General features: G+C 34.6%; 1 protein-coding gene across 1 annotated transcript in view; it reads left to right on the top strand.

The window, feature by feature from the left end:
• LOC111709976 (mitogen-activated protein kinase kinase kinase 11) overlaps nucleotides 1-17104 on the top strand; it is a 23432-nt gene extending 6328 nt beyond the window's left edge. The window contains exons 7-20 of the mRNA XM_023483958.1: nucleotides 294-386; nucleotides 1956-2033; nucleotides 2859-2942; nucleotides 5450-5537; nucleotides 9465-9529; nucleotides 10606-10782; nucleotides 12014-12097; nucleotides 12817-12886; nucleotides 13149-13361; nucleotides 14428-14601; nucleotides 14848-15042; nucleotides 15523-15558; nucleotides 16338-16418; nucleotides 16732-17104. Of these exons, the coding sequence (XP_023339726.1) occupies nucleotides 294-386; nucleotides 1956-2033; nucleotides 2859-2942; nucleotides 5450-5537; nucleotides 9465-9529; nucleotides 10606-10782; nucleotides 12014-12097; nucleotides 12817-12886; nucleotides 13149-13361; nucleotides 14428-14601; nucleotides 14848-15042; nucleotides 15523-15558; nucleotides 16338-16418; nucleotides 16732-17104 (1811 nt within the window). The remainder of the gene's footprint in view (nucleotides 1-293; nucleotides 387-1955; nucleotides 2034-2858; nucleotides 2943-5449; nucleotides 5538-9464; nucleotides 9530-10605; nucleotides 10783-12013; nucleotides 12098-12816; nucleotides 12887-13148; nucleotides 13362-14427; nucleotides 14602-14847; nucleotides 15043-15522; nucleotides 15559-16337; nucleotides 16419-16731) is intronic.
• Nucleotides 17105-19010: the final 1906 nt, after the last annotated feature.

The following is a 19010-nucleotide window of genomic DNA, read 5'->3' as shown; positions in this document are numbered from 1 at the left end:
CCCCCCCCCTTCTTTTGAAGATCTTTTCTCCTCTCAGAGTATGTCCGCACGAAGCGCCTCATTTTTTTGGTGTTTATATAGCCAGATTGGGTCAAATTATGAACTTTCCGGCTAAATTATTAAGAAGAATAAAAAGTCCCGCTTATGCCAAATTTTTTAATCTTGAACAAAATAAGGGGTTTTTTCTCTGCGGTTTAACTATTTAATATTTCTCGGTATTCATGAAATCTAGACCCATTATTAGAAAATAAAGGGATTACGCTATGCCCATACAAGTGTCTGTCTAATAACAGCTAGGCAACAGGCACGGAAATATTTCCTGTTTAGGAGCAGATTGTTAAAGAAAGAAGCTTCTGCAAGTTCCTCAGTTATATCTGCTCCTTCAGGTAAAGCTCTAACCAATTCAGATTTTTAAATAGATTCGGAAACATTTTTAAATCCAATGGAGTAGAGTCTCCACAACTCCGATCCTCTAATTCTTCTATCGTCGCTTGCTGATGGTGTAAACCTTTGATATTTCAAACTTAGGTTAATTAATCTAACAGAATGTACAGTTCGAAATATAGGTAAACAACTTTGTTTTTCAATGGATTAGAAAATCAGAGTTTGTGGCAAAGACCTAATTTCTTATTACCATATTTATTAATAAAGCTGAGACAATTATTGAAATTACTCTGAAATTGAGCTTTGATATTTCACACCTTTTCCAACTCTGAGTGTTAGAAATGGGCACTGGCCTGGAATCGGAAGATTTGATTTTTTAAGATCCTGTTCCATACCTAAAGCAAAAGTTGATTAAAAACTATAAGTAACGTCAGCATGACAAGGATTATAATTTCCATTATTGAATAATTTCCGAAAATAAAACTTGTAACAGGAGATATTGCAAACTTCAACCTTTTTATAAATTATAAATTATAAATTGGCCAAATCCCGGGTTGGAACTAAAAGTGCTTGTAATTTTCCTAAAAACAGAATTATATCTAAAACAGCAAAAATATCATTTGTCAATTACCCTTCGAATTATTTCGCAATCAGCAAAACAAAAATTATTTTTCTTTTAGCCAAACCAAACCTGTATGTTTCTTTTTCAAAAAACCAAATCATTGCTTTTTAGTGAGGTAAAACATAATTATTCTCAATCGGCCAAAACCACAGTCATATCTTAATTGATTGAAGGAGGTGGGGGGGAAGGCAAACCACAGCTTTCTTAGCCACACACAAATAGCTTCCGGCTAAATGTCTTAATTTTAAATGCCTAATTGCATCCGTTAATGACTAATAACTCCATTTTGGCAACGTCACACGACGATAAATGATACAAAATAGATTTTTATTACTTACATACCAGAATTTGATCGCACTGAGATGAATTTAACCCTTAAATCCGATTTCAGATAATTTTAAAGCAATTCCTACACAAAACTGCATTGTTTCTTGCAAAGATTGAACTTATCCTCAATTCCGAAAACATATATAAAGAAGATTAAAATTTTGCCACATGCTATTTGGGTGTGGCTAAGTAAGCGCTACGAGTGAGCGTTTTGCCGCAAGTATATGTTTGTCAGTAAATTGTGGATAGGAGGCGCTAAGGGTGTGGCTTGCCTCCCCCCCCCCCTCTACTCTAATTTAGATATGACTGTGGTTTTTGCCGATTGAGAATTTAATTATGTTTTACCCGACAAAAAAGCAATGATTTGTTTTTTTGAAAGAAGTATCTCTTAATCGGTCCAAACAATCATGTCTTTGTCAGTTAAAATAATCAGCTCTTAATAATCTCAGACAAAATTAATTTTTAATTAGCAATGAGCAATGAAAAATCATTTTATCGCATCAAAAGAATAAAATTAAAAAATATTTTTCACTTTAAACAACATTTTATTTTAAGCAATTAACCATAATACTTCTAACATTTTATAATATTAATAATCTATTATTAAATTAACATTTTCCAGACTTTCGACATAAAATCTCTCTGACTCATTCCCACTCAGACCTTCTCAGCTTAGATCAAAACAATGGTGTTAATGAGGGTAACAAAAGTGGTTTTTTAACAATAACAATCCTTCTTCAACTATCGGGTGCATTTCTGGTTTTTAGGAAACTTATCCAGGCCTTTGAATATTGCATATATTCAAATATTGTATTGGGCTTCAACATATTGCTCTATTCTAAGGCTTACTAATTGTCGGTGATAGGGAATTTTGGAGGGTTTTAAGATGATTGCAGTATAGATAGATAAGATTATGAACAATTAACAGTGTCCGAATTTAATGAATTTAAGCCGCGTCTCAAATCCCCCAAAAACTGGTTTTAATTGAGCACCGGCTTAAAAATTGAATACAATTTTAAGTGGAACCAATTTTGATTTGAGCCGCGTCTTAAATTTAAGCCGTGGATCAAATTCTTTAAATTCGGCCTCAGGAAGGACAAATTTAAAATTTTCAGAATCGATAGACAAGAGTTTGAACATTATATTAAAAGACAATTTATTTTTTTTTAAGAATGGATGAAAGACAAGATGAAAGATATTATTGGAGAGACAATATGATATTTCCAGCATTTATAAACTATTTTAGGACATTAAACTGAAAAGCCAATATTCTGGTTTTTAAAATGGAGGATGAACAAAAGCCAAGATTTTTTTTCCGACATTGATCGCCAAGATCTCTGGAATATATTGACCTGGAAAGACAAAATTTTGATTTCCGGCATGCGTAGACTAGATGTTTGAAAATTGAACAGTAACAACATTTTTTTTTTGAAAATGGATAATAGACAAATAATAAAAGGATTTATTTTTTTCCTGTCTGAATGGCCAATATTTTCGAACACTGAACTGGAAGAACAATTTTTAGATTTCCGGCATACAATGACAATACAAGATATGGAACATAATTATCCTGGGTCACCAACACTAACCAGACTCAGGGCTATTGCATGTGAGTACTAACACAGTCCAGGGGTCTATATTTTTCAGAGTCGCCATTAAATATTTTTAAAATAAGATATGCAAGAGAGTGGCCCCCCCCCCCCTAATATAAAATAAATCAGAATATAAAATTTGGTTTGTAAATCCTTGGATGAAGCTAGGGTTAACTAGATTTTTTGTCATAATAGTTAGATTAATTCCTCGGGATAGTTCAGTCCGGGGTTAAAACCTGGCAGGCAGTCTTAGGATTTAACTTTTTTTGATGCGGATCCGTATCTTGATTCAGGTCATGAACATTTAAGATTAATTGATTTTCTTAACAAAAGAAGAATTTTCAAATTATTTTATTTTTTTGTTATTTTTATGCTAAAACTTGATGAACCATTCAGGGAGAAGGACATTTTTAATAATCTCTTTTTCAATAGTTCAGATTTGGCTAAAAAGTTGGCTCTTGGAGCCGAATCTGTGAATCCTAATATTTTTGCGGATCCAACACTGGGAACTAAAATGAAAGGATCCAAACACTTGTCCTTTAACTGAAAAGTTTTAACCCCGAGAAATGCAAAATAACTAGTTAAATGAAAAATATATACCCCCGGGTAAACAAAGTTGCATTTTGCACAGTAACATTTTTTTAGTTAACTAATTTAACTAACCCAATGTTTTAATGAAATATATCTGTTTTTACCAAAAATATTTTGCATGCTTCAATATTTGCATGGGTAACATTTAGAGTTTGCTTGAAAGAATGAAAATCCTTGGTAAGTAACACTTTTTATTGATTTAGATTGAATTTTGGAAAACAGAACTGTAATTTAATTTTAAGTTTATTACTTTCTTTTCAATGTTCAAAGCATTAACATACTTTAAGAGCTAGAATTAATGATAGATGCTAAACCAAAATATATTAATATTTACAGGGTGGCCAATAAGTATGGATTTTTTATGTTTACAAACAAATTGTACTGATTGCACTGAATGTATGGATTATGTCTCAAACTGTGGGAATTTTCAGGATTTTTATTCGGAAAACATTATTTTTTTCTTTCGATTTTGACTCATGAAAAGCTAATTTTTGCATCAAAATTTTATAAAAAAAAAGTTTCGTTAAAATAAAGTTTAACTTCATTCCGAGTCATATTAGGTTACTTACTTGGGTATACTTGGTGGTGAACTCCAAGAGGTCCAGGCAGGACCATGGTAGGAGGGTTGTGAGGTCCAGGTAGGACCATGGTAGGAGGGTTGTGAGGTCCAGGTAGGACCATGGTAGGAGGGTTGTGAGGTCCAGGTAGGACCATGGTAGGAGGGTTGTGAGGTCCAGGTAGGACCATGGTAGGAGGGTTGTGAGGTCCAGGTAGGACCATGGTAGGAGGGTTGTGAGGTCCAGGTAGGACCATGGTAGGAGGGTTGTGAGGTCCAGGGAGGACCATGGTAGCGAGGGTTGAGAGGTCCACGTAGGACCATGGTAGGATGGTTGTGAGGTCCAGGTAGGACCATGGTAGGAGGGTTGTGAGGTCCAGTGACTGCTTCACATCGGGGGAGGGGTGACACAATTTAAATCAGATGGATCATTGATAAAATCTATCAAATATATGAGAGTGGGAGGGGGGGGATGGTTATGGCAGGGGAGGAGCATAAGTTTTATGGGTTGAATTGAAAAAAGGTGATGAAAATATCTGTTTCTTTTTGTAACATCTCATGAACGTCATATAACGTCAAAAATATAATTTATGACTTGATCAACAAATTACATTTGATAACTTTATTTAAGGTAAGCAACATTTTTGTATTCTTAAGGTTCCCTGGAGAAAATTCTAAGAAAAACATGTTAGTTGTTATGAAAATTGACCCTGAACATTTACTAAAAAATGAAATTAATTTCAGAGATAGAAATACAAATAGAAGATTATATAAATGTTTGCAACTTCTAAATTTTTAATAAATAATTTTTTTAATTTGATGTTAAATTAACGTCATTCAACATTACAAAAATACAATTTTTGACAGAGAATAAATGACATCAAAATAAAGTAACATGACTGCATAACAAATTTATTCTTTTAAAGTTTTAGTTTTGCTATTTTTTTCTTTTTCAAACAGATCACTAGAAGTATAAAGAGGCAATACTGAATGTACGGATGTTTTTTTAAATGTACGAATTGTACGGATTTGTCTAAAAAAATTACAGCTTGTACGGATTGTTATGTACGGATTGAACGGCTTTTTTTCGTAAATGTATTGATTGTACGAATTTTTTCTGAAAATGTACGGATTTTTCTCAAAAAGTTTTGGCCACCCTGTTTAAGTGGACGTTATGTTAAGCACTCAATAACGGGGTCGGCACCTTTTTAAAGCAAATGCGGCACGTTTCAGAATATTTGTTATGTTATGTGATATTTTTCTTGGTTTTTCCAGCTCTTTTATTTTTTTACTTCCTTTAATTTGTTCTTGAATTTATATGAATTTATATTGTCTATATCTGATTTAATTATAATTTTTGCATATTTGTATATTTAGTGCCCGCAGACGGTGTTAAAGGGAAAACCTGGGGCCCCAGCACACATTCTAACAAACAACGACCAAATATTGTTGACAGTCAAAACAGGTAACAATCTATTCATTCTTTGATCTTTTTGTCAAGATTTTCGCAGATTTGTGCCTTTTTTTCCCAAATTAATATTCAAGTATGTTTGATGTGATGTGATGTGATGTGATGTGATGTGATGTGATGTGATGTGATGTGATGTGATGTGATGTGATGTGATGTGATGTGATGTGATGTGATGTGATGTGATGTGATGTGATGTGATGTGATGTGATGTGATGTGATGTGATGTGATGTGATGTGATGTGATGTGATGTGATGTGATGTGATGTGATGTGATGTGATGTGATGTGATGTGATGTGATGTGATGTGATGTGATGTGATGTGATGTGATGTGATGTGATGTGATGTGATGTGATGTGATGTGATGTGATGTGATGTGATGTGATGTGATGTGATGTGATGTGNGACAGATGTAAACTTTATATCCCTACAGACAGATGTAAACTTTATATCCCTACAAATGTAAACTTTATATCCTTAGACATTTAAACTTTATATCAACACCTATAGAGGGTGTATCCCTTCACTAACAATCCCTACAGAGTACAGATGTAAACTTTTTATCCCTACACAGTTAAACTTTATATCCCTACACTTTAGACGGTATATCCCTACATTAATAATCCCTACAGAGTACAGATGTAAACTTTATATCCCTACACATATAGACGGTATATACCTAAACTAATGATCCCTACAGAGTACAGATATAAACTGTATAATAATGTTTATATCCCTACACTTATAGACGGTATATGCCTAAACTAAAAAAATTGATATCTATATAGTTATAAGCTTTATATCCCTCCACGTATAAACTTTATATACCTACTCTTAAAAATTTAATATCCCATCACTTTTAAACTTTATAACCCTCCACATATAAACTTTATATCCCTACACTATCAAACTTTTTCCATAATTTAATTTTAAAATATTTCATCATTCTTTGTCCAATTCCTGGCGGTTTAATTTGATGGCTTGTGACGGGTTAAAAGAAATTTTATTAGGAGTTTGATCGACTTGGCCACCAGGATTTGCATGATCGTCATGACTTGCATGACCGGCATTCTGATCACGTGGATTCACATGACTGGGGGCATGTCGGGCATGATTTACCAGAACAACCTTGTCCTCCCTACACTATGGCTAGGACAGCTAGATATTACCAGGTGAAATTAAATTAAAATATATGAAACCAAAAATCGATCTTGTTTCGTTTTTTTAATAGAGTTTTAAAATGATTTGTTAACTTTTTTGGAAAGTGGACACATCAAAGAAATCGGTAAAGGGTCTAAAAGCTTAAGTTTAAGTGATCATTTATGCAAATTGCAAAGATGGCAATGCCCGATTTACAATGGTACCCCTAAAAGCTATATTTCAATGGTACCGTTGTGAATCGGGCATTGTCATCTTTGCATGTAAACAATGACGCTTACAGCCCCGTTAAGAGAAAATTTAAACAAAGTTCCCTAATTTTTCTCTGACTTAGGTGGTTAAATCATTTTATGTTGCCCCTTAACACCATTTTGTGTGTTTAAATCGACCTTAATAAATACTTCAAGATCAGAGGTTTGAATTTTTAACTAGAATTACCACACACACACACACACAAAACAGAAAGATCATCAGTTAAACCGTTATAATGCCTCTTGGATTGGTATAGTCTCCTCATAATTAAGGTAAAGTATATATGTATTGGTAATCCTTTCAATAAACTAATCTGTATTTGTTGTCTGATGGATTATTTTAATTCGGTCTGGTATCTCTGAAGATTGAAAATGAATCGCAAAAATATAGAACAGTTTTTTACGGACAAGTTTCCATTTTTTATATCAAACAAAGGCGATTGTTGAATTCTTAAACTTTAAATGTTCACATAGATATTATGATAATGTTCAATAAGTCACACAAATATATCCTTAAAAAATTCTAGAACCAGTAAGTAATCACTTAATAGTTGTGAAGGCGACATTTTAATAATTTTGTCATCGTATTCTTAAATGTTGAATTTGCTGTAATTATTAATTTTTTTTCTAGGAACAGAGAGACCTTGACCCCGGGTACCAGTATCACGACAGAACAGGAGGCCATGATCGTACAGGAGGTCACGATCGAATAGGAGGTCATGACCGAATTGGTGGTCACGATCGGTCAACTTCTCATGACCGATCTGTCGGTCCGGTAAACTATACAGAGCTCCCTGGTCCCGGATACAGTAACCCTAGGTATATAGCACAATTTGGAGCAATATTTTGTTTTTCTGCATCTTTAGTTTTCTTACTTAACACTTATTTTGGTTTTATTCTCAAAAAGAAAATTATTTTGATTATTGTAATTGTTATTTAATTTAGCTATGACCGTGTAACAAATCGAGGCCCCGGTGGAGGTCATCGCAGAACACCCTCTGGCTCCTCAGGGGCGTATTATGATCAGAGTGGAGGGAGCTCAGGGGAGTACTCAGAACGTCCTCCTCCCCCCGCCCCAAGGTAAACATCTAAGATGTTGTGTTGAATAATAGAACGGACAGGAAACCCATACTCAAGGTGTTAAAAGAGTTTAAAGTTTTCATTTCGAGAACATTTGGTGGGAATGTGTCTTCTATTTTTCATATTTTTATCATTCGCAAACCTAACTATCAGTTTCTTCGTGTTAATAGCTCTGTTCCGCAGCGACTGAGTTCGAATTCAAAAGCGGTAAATTTTAAAATTTAGGATTTTCTTAAATGCCGGTGATATTGAAAATAAAATCGACGACTGAAGGAGACGGAAGTTGCGCTGGGAGTTTAATACAGGGTTGACCTTAGTACTCTATTTTTGATCAATCTTGTTATTTTTACATTTATACAATGGCTAACATCGTTAATGTTAAATAGCAAGAGTAAACACTAAACACAAAGAAAATTTGGTTTTGATACTTAGCACTAATTTATTAGTTAAATCTAATGATTATACTCGTTGACGGCCACTGGTATAATACTAATTTCTGAAAAGAGTTTTCTAAGCAGTTAATGAATAAAATTTGAATTTCTCAGAATAAATTTATTCATAAGTTTGGAAACTTTAAAATTATTGAAGTATCTTGAAATAGTGTGTGTGGGTGTTTAAGATTATTTTTATAAACATTCTTTATATCTTTATTTCAACCGTTTTAACCCTCTCCTATTAATATTTCTAGTATATTAAGAGTATTTCAACCTAATTTCAAATTACCCACCAGCGTGGCACGTCCGAATCTCAACCTTGGGTATCCTTTTAAACTTTTCTAACAGAGTATGAATTAGAAATCCAGGTTTAAAACGTTTACCGGTTTGGAAACTGATAATTTTCAACTGTGATTTCTCTACAATAGTGAGTTGGCCATTTCTAATTTAGTTGAGTCCTAATTTAAAAATAATCTCTGAAATTATCAGAATTAAATACTTTTTAAGCTAGAAAACTGATTTTAACTTCAATATTCATGAACAGATAAAGGTTTCAATGGCACCGTTTTGAATCTTTAAAAGTTAACGATTTTTTTACTAATTGTATTAAATATAAATTTCTTTTTCCTTAATAAAAAATACGAACCATGGCAAAATGTATAACGTTCAACATGTTAAGGATTTACAAAAATGTTAGGCAAATGATAGGGCATCCAGACACACAGTTAGGCAGACAAACAGAGATATCTGCTTTATATAATATATAGAATAAAGAAACATATTTACTAAAGTATTGTTTATTTAGACGCTTATCTCGGCAGACCTCGTATGGTACTGAAGTAGAGCGACCTCAGACCTTGGAGCTACCCCTTACACCCAGGCATCCTCTCAGGTAGGGATTTGAATTGGGATATGGGATGGGATGGGATGTGACACTATTTATCTTTATCCTTGAAATTAACCTTTGTATTTAGTATAAGAATGAAAACATAAATTGTAGGTGGAGTAAATCTGCACCCTCACTAGAGAAACGCCCACTCCTCACCCCGCCGTCTTTGTCAGAAGGTAACGCCCTAAACACATGGATATTAATTAGATCTATAATTCACTGCTTTTAAAAATCTCACAATCACTGGATAACAAATAACTATACATATTATCTTAAAGAAATATTGGAATTTAAAGAATTTGAGCGGAGGTTTAAATTTAAGCCGCGGTTTAAATATGGTTGGTTTCACTTAAAATTGTATCAAATGTTTCAAGATTTAAGCCGGCGCTTAATTTAAACCGGTGTTTTGGCGGATTTAAACCGCGGCTCAAGTTCTTTAAATTCCATCTCTGTATGATTTATTAATTTTGTATTTCCTCTTAAATACATTTTCTTCTAGAGACATAAAAAGGGAATAAATTGTTATAAAATGAATAGTAGAGTGTTGACGTTTGGTGGATTTCCATTTAAAAGTTATCATATGCTTTGTCTAATCAGAATTTATGAGATATCAATTATTTTCTTCTTAAAAAACTTAATAATTTAGAACTATGGGGGTTATGTAAAGTGACTAGCGCATTTCTGCTACATAAACAATGGGCGAAATTAACACTTGTTTTTGAAGCCAGAAAAACGACAATAGTTACATCTAATAAAGGTTTAGATGTAAAGTCCTTGTAAACCGCGACGTTTTAAAATGAAGGTCTTAAAAATTACTCCCTTTAAAGATGTATGAATATATGTCAATAATAATCTGAGCCCGCGATTTGAAAGCTTCGGCTCGAGTCTTAATTCCTAGACCCCACTTATGAATCAGCTGACGACAGCTTGTGTCACGTGATCGACAGCTGCCAGCTCTTAGACTCAACTTATGAAGATAAAACCGACCTTGTTTGGCCTTAGTGGAGTGTTAGCCTCAGTGTTGAATCTTCTTTGAATCAATTCCCGGAATCCACCAATTTTCACCTTGAAAATCTGCCAAAAACATTATAAAACCGGTTTAATAAAACAAACTCCTTGGAAAATTTAGTTGGAACTTAAATCCCTAGGCTTAAGTCTTAAATTAGTCTCAATGACAACTTAGACCTGAGTCTTATATCTTAAAATCTTTTAAATCGCAGGCTCTGAAGTTATGGTATTACTTTTTTTCAAGCTCACGAGGATTATTCGTTTTACTTTCATCCATCTTACTCCGAGTATACACTGACCTCTCGGCCCTCTAGTTATTCTTGTACCCTACCCAACTCCACGCATTCAAATTGTTCAAAATCTAAACATTTCCTTTCATCACCGCGCTCATTTATTAGTCGCACTAATAGATTATTCAACAGTAAGTACAGCTTGGATTGTTTTTTAAAGATTCTGTTCAAGAATCTTTTTTAGATTTATTTTGTTTAGTTGTTTCTTGTTATGTATTCTGTTAGGTTTCAGGGGTTTATTCTAGGCAAATTTGCATAGAAGAAACACGGCTTAAAAAGTGCAAAATCAAAAAAATATGTCATAATTTCTGCAATTAAAAAAAATTCGGCAATAATTGCAAATTTTCTCACGACGAAACCACTGTGTATGTTGCATGTTTTGCTATTTTTCTCTGTTTAAGTTTAAGAAGCTTTCGGGAAAAATTAATCTTTTCATACTTAAAAATCAACTAAATTTCCCGCCCAGTTCTGCGCATACATACATAACATGTTTTCTACCTTAAACTGGATGAAATTTTGCTACAAAACTTAAATGTTTTGAACCCAACGGATCCGGATCCACGAAACTAAGATGTCGCGGATATCCAATGGATCCGGATCCACGGAACTAAAATGTTGTGGATATGCAATTAATCCGAATCCACGGAACTTATAAGTAGCGGATCCAATGAATCCGGATCCACGGAACTTAATTGGGGCAAATCCACGAAACTAAAATGTAGTGGATCTAATGAATCCGGATCCACGGAACTAAAATGTTGCTAAACCATTGATTTGTATCCACGGAACTTAAATGTAACTGATCCATTCGATCCGGATTCACGGAACTTAAATGTATCGGATCCAATGGATCCGGATGCACGCTACTTAAATTTAGGGGATCCAATAAATCTGTATCTACGGAACTAACATGTTTTGGATCCGGATCCATGGTACTTAAATGTAGGGACTCCAATGGATCCGGATGCGGATTCTATGTACTTGCTGTAAAACACGTAAATCTGTATTCTGTATCTGTACTAGTTGGTGTAGTTAGTTCCTCATATCCCTTGTTTAATTTTTCTTTTTCTCTTAAATTGAGGCCTACGTCTTAGTTTATAGAGGGGAGGAGTGTGCTAATTGGTCGAGTGGTTATCGACAAAGCATCAAGATTTTATACAATAAATAAAAAAGTGGGGAATGTGCATTGTCTGGGGGCTGAGGCAAGGTAGAAAAAGAAATGCTAGTAAATATTTTTAACGTTTTTTTCGGAAGAAATACACAACTTTCAAAGATTATTTATGGATACTTTAGGTCGGGTATTGCAACTAATAGTTCCTTGAGACAAAATTATTGGCGCTTCTTAACTGGTATTTCGTTCAGATAATGAGAATGTGGACGTTTACAGGACTACTCCTCTTCCAACGTTATATGCGGGCACTTCAGACCAACCACAGGGGAAAATGGGTAAACAGATAGATTAATATAAAAACAGTAAACAGAAAACCTTAACAGATATATAAACATTTCAACAGGTACATAAGCAGATAAACAGATTTATAAACAGATATATATACAGATAGATATACAGATAGATATGTAGATAGATATGCGGATAGATATGCAGATACATATGCAGATACATATACAGATACATATACAGATACATATACAGATACATATACAGATACATATACAGATAGATATACAGATAGATATACAGATAGATATACAGATAGATATACAGATACATATACAGATAGATATACAGATAGATATACAGATATATATGCAGATAGATATGCGGATAGATACGCAGATACATATGCAGATACATATACAGATACATATACAGATACATATACAGATAGATATACAGATAGATAGATAGATATACAGATAGATATACAGATACATATACATATAGATATACAGATAAACATATCAACCAATCAACTAATGAAAAAATTAACAAATAATCAGTTAAACAGCTAAGTAAAGAGATACACAGATAAGTTGATTAACAGATACACAGATAAACAGATTAACAGCTAAGTAAACAAATACACAGATTAACAGCTAAGTAAACTAATACACAGATAAGTAGATAAACAGAAGGATGAAAAGAAAGGTTCTCTTGAAATTAAGCCTACAGTCCCTTTAAACATATGTTGATTATTGTACAGGTGCTATACAGATGCTGTTGTACAATATGTCCTCTATGCTTGCTAGTGTCGCTGCTGGTTATGATGTCAGGGATATAATATTCTAAATTATTGCTTTAATTTTTTATAATCATATTCTAGTACGGTTCCCGTTGTAGTAATTTCAGTTTTAAGATCCACATAAGTTCTTAAATATCTTAATTATCTCTTTTAAATCTTCAAATTCATAGATAAATCAGCAGTTTTAGTAAGAAAAGAACAGTATCAAACAAATTGTTATTGCAGGCAATCTTTAATTTTATTATTATTATTTTTGTTGAAGTCTTCATTGTAAGAATATGTTGTATCTGTAGGTTAAGTAATGTGACTCCTATCCACCCTAAACTAGGACCAGGAAGGGAGGAAGGGGGTAGGATATCTCCCCCTCCCCCTCGCCTCTACCCACACAATACTTATCATGGGCACACCCCTCACCACCGCACCCCACTACCCGGTCTCTCACCTGATCTTAAACCCCTGAGATTCACAGATTCCCCCCAGCACGCCCCTGGTTACAAGCACGGCAGGTACACACAATTAGGGTTGTTAATTTTTTGGATTATTTTTGAAGAAAAAAAACTAAAATGAAACTTTTAAGAATTTTAGAAGTTAAGGTTTGCTTCTATTAAAATTTGTAACTATGAAAAAAAGTTATAGATTGTTTTTGGATCGTTTTTGGATCGCTTAAATAGATCGTTTTTGGATTGTTTTTGGATCGTTTTTGGATCGTCTTTTGCCAACTTTTTGTTAGGATTTATTATAATACAAGAAAAGCCAATGAATAACAATTTTGAAAACACTCTGCAAAATTGGACCCTGAAAGAAAGTACAGGCAAAACTATTCAAAATTGAACCAAAGCTAAGGAATGCAAATCACTAGTCACTACACACAATACACACCACACATCACTTTCTACCCAGGGGTATATTTTCAAGAAATTATTCTTAAATGCTAAAATTTGTAATTGAGTTAGTTTTACCCAAAGATTCCTAAAAATCTCTCGCACATCTGGGATTTTTTTTTCAGGGACACTCTAGCCTCCCTCCCCCCCCTCCTCCGAGAAAAAAAAATATTTTAGATGCTCGGGGGGGGGGGGTCGGGGGAGCTAATACTAATACTTCCTAAAAAATGTATCGCACATCTTTTTCAATTTTTTTCCTTGCAAAGTATACTTTAAAGATTTCTGAAGAGATGAAAATTTTGAAATCTGTGCAAGCCTTGTGTTAGTTTAATAAAAATCTTACCATTATACTTGAAGGAAATCCTCTTTTATAAAGGATTAGGAATTTTTTCCTCCTTCACTCTTGGAACTCACAGCTAATGGAATATTTTCCGGGAGGTGGTGGGGTAGGAGAGTCACAAATGTGTAAACATTGTTTTTTAATCATGTGAATTTTCGAAAATACACATTACACTGTACATAATACACATGCACTAAAAAAATCAGCAACACAAATTTTTATTTTTAAATTAGTATACAAAAAATCTTAATTATCTTGAGATCTATGATCATAGATCAACGATTGTCAGCGATTGAAAATGACATGTATCAATTATTTGAGTGAAGAACTGATCTAATCTACTTATTGTAGGAAGGTATCAATCGACTCGAGTGAAGAGGGTGTGGTCGTGTATCCCCTCCCTCCTCCTGTAGCAACTGGACCAGGTTTAGACCGTCCTCTTCATGCACCTCATCAGGTAACTTTATATCCCTCCACGTGCAAACTTTATATTCCTACACGAATATATACTTTATATCCTTATATGTATAAACTTTATATCCTTATATGTATAAACTTTATATCCCTACAGACAGATGTAAACTTTATATCCCTACAGACAGATGTAAACTTTATATCCCTACAAATGTAAACTTTATATCCTTAGACATTTAAACTTTATATCAACACCTATTTATGGGATGGGATGGGATGGGATGGGATGGGATGGGATGGGATTTAGTTAGAGTTTTTATTTGACTTTTGATATGATTTTCGGTTACTTATATTTAGATCCTCGCTAAAGAAGTCCAACTACTCGTATGCTCCTGGAACAGGAGCAGGGCGTGTCTCCCCCTGGTGGGGTGGAAGCGGGGGTGGGACCCCAACCAATGACCGGCCTACCCCGGACTCAAGCAGTGACGAAGTCGGTTTTCCACTCTCTAAAGCAGACTCAGGCTTTGTTAGCTCAGGCAGCAGATTAGTTAGGTATATGATTAATTAAAGGGACTGTCAATGTAATTGTTATTTCAAGTGACCTTCCATTTAAAAAGAAAAGTGACAAGTCCGATTTACAACAGTACGGGGTCCCCTAGACAGATATGTAGTAAAAGGGGATATGACTAATTTATATCATTTATTCATATTCAGACAAAGCTATAAAGATCACTGTTGTGAATCAGTCATGCCACTCTGTAAAAGGAGAGTCACTTAAAGTTACATCTACAGTATTTTTTAAGTTAAAAAAGTTAAAATTCATATGTTTACTTAAATAATATCTTTGTATCATTTAAATGATGAAATGTGGTGAAGGGTTGTAATTATATCAAATTTTACTTTATTATTGAATTAAAGATCCTGTCACAGCATTGTTTCAGATGATATAGGGTGCAGACTACAGATGATGTTAAAATATTTAGAAAAATTGAATTATGTAAATATTCATATTTTATTTAGTGATTTGTTTAGGTTCTCCCCCTCCCCCTACAGCCAGGGTAAGGAGAAGTATACAGACTGGAGTCCTACCGGACACCCGGAACCTTCTATTAGGAACACAATAAATGAAAAAATTATCAACTTTTCGATTGATTTATGTAAAATAATACAGAAAAAGGTTTTTCTTTGAGCTGCGAGTTCTAATGATTTTTGTTTATAGAATATTTTACCATTTGAATGGCAATGCACAGATTTAAGACTAAATAATGTAAATTTTAATTACAATTTAGAAGAGACTAACTTTATTAAGTCAGAAACTTTGAAGGTTTATTTATATTTTTTTAAGTACCATTTCCCTTCCTCCATTTTTACCATTTTTTTGGCCATTTTTGTCTACAGAAATTGTCAAGTGTTTCTTTTAGCTTATCACCTTGGATTGAAATTATTTACCCTGTAAAATTGGCAATCTTTTATTTCATTTTATTTTGCAAAGTCTCCTTTTAGGATCATTGTCTTTATTGTTTTTGCGATTTTTTTAGTTTTTTCCAAACATAGTTTGATTGTTAGTGGGTTTAGAAGGAATCAGTATCCCCTGTTTACACCAACCCACCTACAAGATGATGCAGAATGGGAGTAGATACATGATGTTTAATGTAAAATTAATCTATTTATGGGCACGCTTGAGAACAGATGAAACTGTCCTTTTTAGCCAGGGTTTCTTACCACAAGGATTCTCCAAACCCTTTAAACCTTGCTTATGGTCTTGAGCTTACTTGAACCTTGCATACAATATTGCCATCTGAGTCTTTGGAAAGTTGATCTAATCAACACTGGCCCTGTTGTACCAGGTCAGGGCAGTACACTGGTGGACAAAGAACTCCCCATCTTCTTGTTCATTCCCAGCACTACAAGAGGACAAGGATTTGGAGGTTTGAACCAAGAGCAAGAACTTTTATTTGTTAAGGTCCAGGCATTGAATCCAACTCCAGGTCTAACTACGTATATACGTATATACTGTTCCTGAGTGTTGGGTTGCATGCCTTGGAATCCCTATTGGTGGAATACCAAGTGAAGCCACGACAGGGTATCTGGGTGATTGAGCCAGCCCACCACTTCCTGTATCTGGAAGTTGAATTAAACCAAGATCAGATAAATTTTTTTGATATCCACATCCAACGTCTCATTGTAGAATTGAACTGCCAATAGGATTTTTGTTTTCTGTTCACTGCTATTCTGTATCAGCCAATGTGAGTCAAGGATTCTGCATCTGCCAACAGGAATCCAGGATAATGCATCAGCCAACAGGAATCCTGGATTCTGTATCAGCCAACAGGAATCCAGGACAATGCATCAGCCAGCAGGAATCCAGGATAATTCATCAGCCAACAGGAATCTAGGATTCTGCATCTGCCAACAGAAATCCAGGATTTTGCATCAGCCAACAGGATCCAGGATTCTGCATCAGCCAATAGGAATCCAGGATTCTGCATCAGCCAACAGGAATCTAGAATTCTGCATCAGCCAACAGGAATCCAGGATTCTGCATCAGCCAACAGGAATCCAGGATTCTGGATCAGCCAACAGGAATCTAGAATTCTGCATCAGCCAACAGTAACCCAGGATTATGCATCAGCCAAAAGAAGACCTAAGTTCATCTAACTTTTCAACTATCTAATAGAAGCTTAGGATACTGCATCAGCCAATAGAAGAACTGAATTCACCATCCAATAGAAGCTTGGGATTCTGCCCCATCCTGTAGTATCCATGGATTCTTAATCTGTCATTAGAATCCCAGATTCTCGAGATTTTGTAAAAATATAATATTATTTACAAACTTTACTATCTACACTCTCCAGCCTATGGAAAAGAGCCTTCAAGGATTGAAAACCCAAGAAGATTAATTTTTTCTAAAACTAAGTCTGGCCAAAACTTGATTCTTGGCCATAGCTTTACTTGGGCCAAATTAGATGTTGACTGTGTTTTACGCGAGTTTAAGCTTTTAAAAATCAGCTTAGGAGTCTCCACAATCCAATAGAAGTTTATAGTTATTGCTCTAGCCTAAAGGAACCCAGAATTCTCAACCATCCAATTATGTCTTCGGATTTTACCCGCCCATAGGAGCAATGGATTCTGTTTTTGCCAATAGGAGCCATTTATTCACCACCATCTAATAGAAGCTATGGATTTTGCATCATCCAATAGGAGCTATTGATTCTGCACCAGCCAATAGGCGCTATGGATTTTGCACCAACCAATGAATGTTTTGAATTCTTTACCAACAAGAATCATGGAATCTTCACCATCCAATGGGAGCCTTTGATTTTTTTCCAGCCAATAGAAGCCATGGATTCTGCACCAGCCAATAGGAGACATGTATTTCCACTATCCTAAAGGAGCCATGTATTTTGCACCAGCCAATGAAAGCCATGGAGGCCCTACCAACAATACCATCCAATGGGAGCCATTGATTCTTTTCTATTCAACATGAGCCATAGATTTTGCATCTGCCAGGGGCAAGGAGTTCAGAGCCGGCGATTTAAAAAATTCAAGAAAATACGGCTCGGGTCTAAGCTGTTGTTGAGCCTTATATACGGCTCGGGCTTTCGGATTTAAGTTGCATCTAATTTTCAACAGAGTTTAGTTCATAAAACCGGTTTAATTTTGTATTTGGCGGATTTTCATAGTTGGAATTGGCGCATTCCGGGTTTTGATGAGAAGAAGACCCAACATTGAGCCTTATTCTTCACTAAAACCAACCAAGGTCGGTTTTATTTTCATTGGGCCTAACTCCTTAAGTCGAGCCTAAGATCTCGCAGCTGTCAATCACGTGACACAAGCTGTCGTCAGAGTTGGGTCTAAGATTGGGTCTTAAAGCTGCATTTAAGGAATTAAGACTCGAGCCGAAGCTTTTAAATCGCGGACTCAGGAGTCTTCAAAATCTTATAAGAGCCATTTTTTCTCCACCGGCCATCAGTGGATTCTTTATCTACCAATAAGAGATTTAATCCTACAAATGTTAGCTCCATGAATATTGGAACACGATAAAAACTTTTGGTTTTGTCATTAATAAGGATTATGCATTCTTATCCAGCATAATTCAGATAACATGAGCCTCACATCTGGCTAAACCATCATAGACGACAATTATCATAACAAAGACAAAAAGACTTCAGACTAGGCTTGTTTAGTACCGCCGAATCTATGACAATTTATCAACATGTTTAATGACTTAAAAAAATAATTCTTTATCTTGCTACACTTAACTAATTACCTTTGAATTGATTTTTAATGCTCAGAATCATGAATTATAGGAATTGACTTGCACACCTCCGCAACTCAAATTCCACTGGAGTATAATTTTAACTATCACTATTTTCTTTTGTCAATTCTGAAAATCAGAATTATTTTAAGAAGAAATAGCTAGAAAGATCTATTGATATATTCAGATATGATAAACAGTTTGGGATTGTGATCAAATATTGGAAAAATAAATCCCATTTCCCTCTGTCCTTTCCTGTTCG

Source organism: Eurytemora carolleeae, unplaced genomic scaffold, assembly GCF_000591075.1.
Source record: "Eurytemora carolleeae unplaced genomic scaffold, Eaff_2.0 scaffold1008, whole genome shotgun sequence".
NCBI classification, from domain to species: domain Eukaryota; kingdom Metazoa; phylum Arthropoda; class Copepoda; order Calanoida; family Temoridae; genus Eurytemora; species Eurytemora carolleeae.
The sequence above is the reverse complement of the archived record's forward strand: the minus strand, read 5'-3'. Positions and strand labels throughout refer to the sequence as shown.